Consider the following 6,866-nt stretch of genomic DNA (forward strand, 5'->3'; position numbering starts at 1 on the left):
TTTGAATTGATGGCATGGTATCTTTGTAATTCCTTTTTTTCCTACCCCAAATTATGAAATGTATCCCCGCTCCCATAATTTTGTCTCCTGATTAGACGAGAGTGCATCACGTGGTGATGCACTGTACCGTCCATTCTATTCACGAATATTCATGGCGATAAAACGATCGAGACAAACTAAAATAATGGATGTGTGCCCAAAATCAGTGGCGTAAATCCGTGTCGACGAGCGGTGGGAATGGGGGATGACCAGACCGCAAAATCATGAAATTGCCCGCCGTGGAAATGGGAGGGGGGGGGGCAGGCATCACGATATTCTAGGGGGCGCTGTTCATGAAATTGACATGGAATGCAAACAGGTTTTACTTATATCCATCTCAACGTGAAATTAAATAAGCAGAGCTACTTATATGACGACTAATAATTGTGAAAGATTGAATACAATATTTTGGGAAAACAAATCCTGTGCAGTGGCTTCGCTTCCTTGCCTTTGAATTTAGTTTTCTGACACACTAATGTTCAGCTTACATTGTCACCTGATTGCATTGACCCTCAGGATATTGTAACTCATGTTGCTAATCACGTGATGCGGATGAGCAACATGAACCACCTGACCGAATCTTTCTCCGCACTGGAATGCACAGAAATGCCGCCGAAGCGCAAATAAAGATGGCGGCGATGACGAGAAGACTGGCGAAATAGCTCCCAGTGACATCAAACAGTGAACCTGACAACAAAGCAAGAGAACAAAAATACGAATATTTGTGTTACTAACACAAATCGAGAAGAACAATCAGTGGTTCATGTCGGGCTTGAACTCGAGCTCATGATCTTCAGTCAGAGTCAAAAACACCGGTCAAAAACCGAGCCCTGTTTATCTGCGTCAGATTCCGTAACACGTGGGCTCAAATTCAGTCTCGGACTCAGGCATATGGACTCGAGACCAAGTTCAAATTATAATTAAGAAACAACTGGTTCAGTTAAAACAAGGAAGGCTGAAAAGAGTGAAATAAAAGTGCCAAAAATTTCTGTCATTGTTATTACAATTTTGCAACTCGAGCCTGAGCCTAGTCATGTCAAACTGCTTAAGTTTAGTTCGTACCCATTTGATTTAGAAATTGTAGCTTGCTCGAATAATTCTGCAGCTTGAGATGGAGCCGAAGCCATAGACGAGAACGAGGTTTCGAAACTCCCAATATTACAGTACTGTACCTGATAAAGGAGCACTGACTAGGATCCCGAACCCCGGTGGGACCAAAGTTAGAACCATGACGGTACTGGGTCCATACTTCTCCAAGAACAATTCTGCGCCCGCGGCATACAGTACTCCATACGCTCCCGATCGCAGAAAACCAGATGCTGAAACAGATGTTGTGTTTTAGTCTTTAAATAAAACCCTTCGTTTTTTTATACCAGTGTTTGGGTGTAGGAAGACCGTGGACCTTAGAGAGCAATAAGAATAAATCAGATGTCCTCGGTAAGAAATGTTGTCAGAAATGGTCCACGGTAGTGATTTCCATAGTGCAATTGGGAAAAAATTATATCCGAAGATATAGCAACAAGAAAAGTATTACACAGAGGTCCTCGCAAGTGATTTTGCCATTTTGATTGGGAAGTCATGTTATTTGATTCTTAACTTTCAATCCTTCAGCAACGATTACGTCAGGGATTCCTGAGCCTTTTAATGAATACATATAAAGCTCTTATCACAATGCTTTTCCTTCAAGCCAGGTATTTACAGAAAAAAATAAGGTAAAACGGAGATTGAACACTTAAAACACTCACCTACTGCAATCGGCATTATTGCAGCGAACGTTTTGACAATGGTCATCAATCCCAGAGGAACGGCTGCAAGAAGACACGAGGATACTACGACATACAGATACTTGAACGGCAGACGACCTCCTAGCAACGCAATGAGCAATTTCCCGCCAATTTCCCCACCGGCGAAGCCCATAATGACGTAGGAGATCTGGTTGCTATGGAGATTTAGGCCGTCCATGTAACTGGCCTGCATCAGGAGGGGCGAAGATTGTTAAATCCAAATGCATTTGTCACAAGTTTGCATATGTTGTTTTCTCTAAAGAATTCATTTTGTCATGCGCACTTTAGTAAACAGTAAATAAGTACCACGGAAAGTTATTGCACAATTTTGGTGGAAAATGGAACAATCCCGTGTGATTTCTTCAGTTGAGGATGCACAAAGATTTTTTTAAATGGCTGTAAATATGCTACTTACAAAATTGATGTCGAAAAATGTCCATCCCAAGAACGTGAGGAAATTGGCAACAGACCACAACCATAACTCCAGACTTTGCATCATTCTCCACACTTCACACCAATCGGGCTTGGTATTTGAACCCTCGTGGCTTGACACGATGGCGTCATCTAGCAGCTCAGTCCTTTCCTTTCCCTCGTTCTCCTGTTCACAACTCTCGTCGGCCCGTTCCCGTTTCCGTACGTTTTGCATATCGTGTTCATTCTGTTCCGTGTCCTCGGATCTATTTTGCCGCGGGAAGATGTCCTCTGTAGTCGGGGGATCGGTCAGAAGCAATCCGTCGGCGATGCCCACCACGAATATCCCTCCGCTGAGAACTCTCAGTGCATTGCGCCACCCATAGTTAGTTATAAGTACTGTCAGTAATGGGCTGAAGGCGAGCAAACCTGCACGTTGGAAGAAACCAAATAAAATTCACTCTTAAAAAAAGATGTACCTTCTCCCAATGATTTGTAATATTTGAAAATCCATACCCGGTTTTATTTGATAATGTCCCCCCCCCCCAAAAAAAAAAAAACAGTGGCATCTTCTTCTTCATTTTTTTTTTTTTTTTATAATCAGTGGATATTTAAATCGAATACTAAAGTCAAATTTGATTGTACACAAGCGGATTTGTCAAAATATATATAAAAAATGTTCAATTCCATCCACATACCGCCCGTGGATCCCAACAAAGCGATTGCACTCGCACGGGCGAAGTTGCCTTTCGCAAACCATTCCAGCAACAGTTGAAGCGATGAATGAAGCGTGAGATTGGCGCCAACACCCGATAGGACTCCGTACGTTATGAAGGCGTAGCCTAGGGCCGGTACGAATGACGTCGTCAACAGTCCTGTGCAGTACAACACGAGCCCAATCAGCGTGACTGCCCTCTTGCTTAGCCTCTGCTCGAGCAGAACGGTGACGGGACTGAAGAGTCGGGCTAAGGCGGCCGATAAAGACCCCAACCAACCTGTCAATGGCAATTATGTTGCACACAAAATGTATACAAAGAATTTGCATAATTAAAGAACATACATTATCATACGACTCCAAGAAACATCGTTGTCTCAAATTAGATGCCATTTTGGTCACTAAAATACTTGACATTTTTCTTCTTCAATTCAGCTCCATGGAAAATTTACGCATATATCAATTATATGTCAGTATAAGGACCCCTTTACACAGGGCTGCGACCTTTGTACCAGCTATGAACGACCAAAATGGTCAAGACGCTCAATGGTCGCCTAAACCCACAAAATCCTGTTTCTATGTAACTGCTCCAGCGATCTTTTTGCCTCCATTGAACCACCAAAACTGCAATTTTCGGGCATTTTCATGTCGAGCTACGAGCGACTTGTGCGTCCACTTATTAGCCACTTGCCCGCCTCCCCTGTGCTTCCCCTGTGCAACCTACGGCAACCAACGCCGAAATGGAGGCACATCGGCCACCACAGTCATCGTTCAATGCACGCTATTGGTCGGCCAAAGGAGGCACAAGGGAGGCAGAAGCATATCGCCCAGATTGACGGTAAAGTCTGCAACAGAACGGATCTATTACGTGGCGACCATTGGCCGACCATTGTGCATCCATCCAAATTTTCAAACATTTACGGCGACCATGGCAACCATGGCGATGTCTGAACCCTGTGTAAAGGGGGTCTAAGAGAATTCCAGAGGCTAACACAAAATCAAATTTGTTTGACACCTTTTTCAATACTAAGACCGAACCAAAATACTTTATCATCAAGCCTGATGGGTCATTTCGTCCGAACAAAACGCTATTAAAGAGAGAGAGGGATTTAAAGTTTGTGTGCCTTGCTGCTTGGATGTTAAAAGAAAACAAAATTGGATTTGTACCTGTTATTGCCGCAGCGGACTTGAATTCGCCCTGAAGACTTAAATACAATATGCTGAAATTGAACATCGGTCCAAGAACGAGGAAATACAGCGTGAATGTTGCCAGCGTGATCACCCAATGCCACCGTCGGAGACAAGTTTGTGGGATGGCCATTGCTGATTTCGCGTCAGTCGTCAGATGTTGTCTCTTCGTGGTACATGTAGTACAAAAGTCGGCCCTCATAGCTGTCTCATTGAACACCAAACAGCACAGCGGCATTCATGGTCCTCTTTTTATACAGCAAGTTGTTTGTTTCTGTAATTTGTATAGTCGCACAAAAAAACCCCGATACCAACAATCACGGTAACCTCACTGCGAGGTCAAACTTTGTGTGCAAAACAACATATATTAGTACTTTGACAGTTCAAGGTAAATTATTGCTGGCATTTTCTCGTTGTATTTATCGCATATACAGTACATGTGGCCTCAACTAAAGCCGAACACTTAATGCAAATGTTTATTTCTCCATTCAAAGGAACAACTTTAATTGTGATCATCTATAAACTTCAAAAACAAGTCTTAATGCTTTTAAGACTGTAAGATTTAAGAACTGTTATTATGATAAGAAAAATATTAGAGCGATGACTAGACTTTTAACTTTCAGAAAACGCGCCTCTAGAGTAAAGTTTTTAGGTGATTAAACAGGTTAGCCGATAGTGTTAATAATTTGGGGCAGTGAGAGAATAAAGGGAGGAGTGGGGGAGAAACACTAAGCTAGAAGAACACCCATTCGTTAAAAATATAACAACAAAAAAGTGGAGATTTGTTGGACTAGGCCCCCCATAGAACTGCGCTGGAAATAGTTTAGAACAATGCTAGTTGTAGAGATTTGTTTTTGGGAAAACAAATAATGATTAAATTAGTTTCCACGTAAATTTGCACGCTATAGCGTGGATTAAACCGTCACTCGTAACGGCCACTGGTACAAAAAAGGGCACTTTTTTAACCCCCAAATGACACTTAAAATAACCCCTCAAAACAAGGTCACTTGTTAAACAAAAAAGAGGGGGAGGGCACTCATTGGATAAAAAAAAGGCCTAGCTCGCCTCATTATTAGTCTGTGGAATATTCCCTTGCAAGGGTCTATGATATGCAAGCAGATTCGGCGATTTATGTAACTTGACTGTGTCTTGAACTCGAGATTCTGACCATTCAGCGGGCGCCTATGATATCGAGTCTTCTGTGACCCGTTGGACGACACCTAATCAAAGGAGTTCTAGCACCCCAGTTACTAGTCTATGGGATACCCCCTTGCACAGCAAGGGTCTATGATATGCGAGCAGATTCGGCGATTAATTATGCAAAACAAGACTGCGTCTTGGCCTCAAGATTCTGACCATTTAGCGGGTATAACCCGCTGTAGTATTACAAAAACATAGCAGTCAAATTAACCAATCAACAGCTTAATCCACGTTTCTAATCGAAATGACGTCACAACTTTACAGCTTTACGCTTAAGCATTTGCTTGATCACATAAATGTATCACACGTTGATTACGGAGAGGGCTCCATTGAAAAACGGAAGATACTCAGACTATTCATTTATCGGTACCATTATAAATGGTCCGTCCACGCGAGACGTATGTATGCAGCTCGGAAAAAAGTCGCCTAATCACCATTTTGCGTTGCTATTTCATCGGCAATGTACATCTCAAATCAAAACATTAAAATGTATTATGTAAGTCTCGATGAAATTATCTCAATAAATGTTGACTCCGAACAAAATAAAAGTTAAAACACTCCCCCCCCCCCCCCCCCCCCTGCTGAAAGCCATAAGCACAACCAAAGCCGCAGGGAACATCTGCTTACAAGCCCATATTTTTAAAATAATGTCAAGGTAGGGCTCCACTGTACTGTAACCGGTCATTTCGGCACCTTGTCCACTCGGCACCCACCAACTCGGTACCAAAACTGTTAAATATATGCATTAGCAAGTGACCTACGTGCGTAGAGGGTAGTAATTGACCAACCCCCTAACCCCCTCAGATCTCGGCCATCGAGTGACGAACAATTATGAAACTCGGTGAATGCATAGAACAACTTAACATGAACATACCCAAGAAATTTCATGACTACAGGTTAAAGGGTTTTGGAATTATGGCTAATTAATTATTCATATGCACCAATGGTAATTCTGCTTGTGTACATTATGGGGAGATTCAGTTTTTGCGGCGCGTATAGCGCCCGTAATTATTTTCGCTACGCGCTTACCCATGCTCGGAATTTATGTTTTTGGTATCAAAAGATGCTCAAGACTCGAGGCTTAAAAGTCAGGAAAGCTTGGGTTGGGGCATTTTTTTGCAAAGGTATCGCGGGAAAAATTGAACGGGGTGGGGGTGCGGATTCCGCCCTCTGGCCCTTTTAGGGTTAAGGTCGATGAAATACGTACTCTTCAAAGTGCGCTAGAAGCCTGCCTGATGTTCATAAGCTGTCGTGCTTTCACAATTTTATAGTGGTCTTTTTAATGACTCCGTACGGCAAACATATCTGTGAAGCCTATATTCACAGAAGCCAGTACAACTAAAACCTAAAGTATCGAAATCGATGCGTGGCAAGATGAGAAACAATAGTCAATTTTTGTCTGGCCTAAAGTTTGTTGGTCCCATTAACGATCAAAGATAACTGAGGTGGCCACTCATTATAACGCTCACCTTAAATCAGACACTGCCGTATACCCATACCATGTTTGATACCTCTAGGTTCAGTTAGAT

At 42.6% G+C, this 6,866-nt stretch overlaps 1 protein-coding gene across 1 annotated transcript; it reads right to left on the reverse strand.

The window, feature by feature from the left end:
- Positions 1–298: 298 nt before the first annotated feature.
- Positions 299–4,378, reverse strand: LOC119731281 (monocarboxylate transporter 13-like). Its single transcript, XM_038204415.1, has 6 exons — positions 4,117–4,378; positions 2,933–3,229; positions 2,239–2,663; positions 1,785–2,010; positions 1,212–1,358; positions 299–726 (listed from the first exon to the last, which is right to left on the reverse strand). The coding sequence occupies exons 1-6, from the start codon at positions 4,373–4,375 to the stop codon at positions 575–577; spliced, it is 1,506 nt and encodes a 501-aa protein (XP_038060343.1). The 5' UTR covers positions 4,376–4,378; the 3' UTR covers positions 299–574.
- Positions 4,379–6,866: the final 2,488 nt, after the last annotated feature.

Source organism: Patiria miniata, unplaced genomic scaffold (genome assembly GCF_015706575.1).
Source record: "Patiria miniata isolate m_02_andy unplaced genomic scaffold, ASM1570657v1 HiC_scaffold_23, whole genome shotgun sequence".
Taxonomy (NCBI): domain Eukaryota; kingdom Metazoa; phylum Echinodermata; class Asteroidea; order Valvatida; family Asterinidae; genus Patiria; species Patiria miniata.

Excerpts from the sequence above, each read along its gene's own strand:
- LOC119731281 (XM_038204415.1), bottom strand. The coding sequence starts at position 4,375 with ATGCCGCTGTGCTGTTTGGTGTTCAATGAGACAGCTATGAGGGCCGAC. Across the intron at positions 3,230-4,116 it reads GTCCGCTGCGGCAATAACAG|GTTGGTTGGGGTCTTTATCG; the intron begins GTACAAATCCAA and ends TGCCATTGACAG. Across the intron at positions 727-1,211 it reads AGTCAGTGCTCCTTTATCAG|GTTCACTGTTTGATGTCACT; the intron begins GTACAGTACTGT and ends CTTTGTTGTCAG.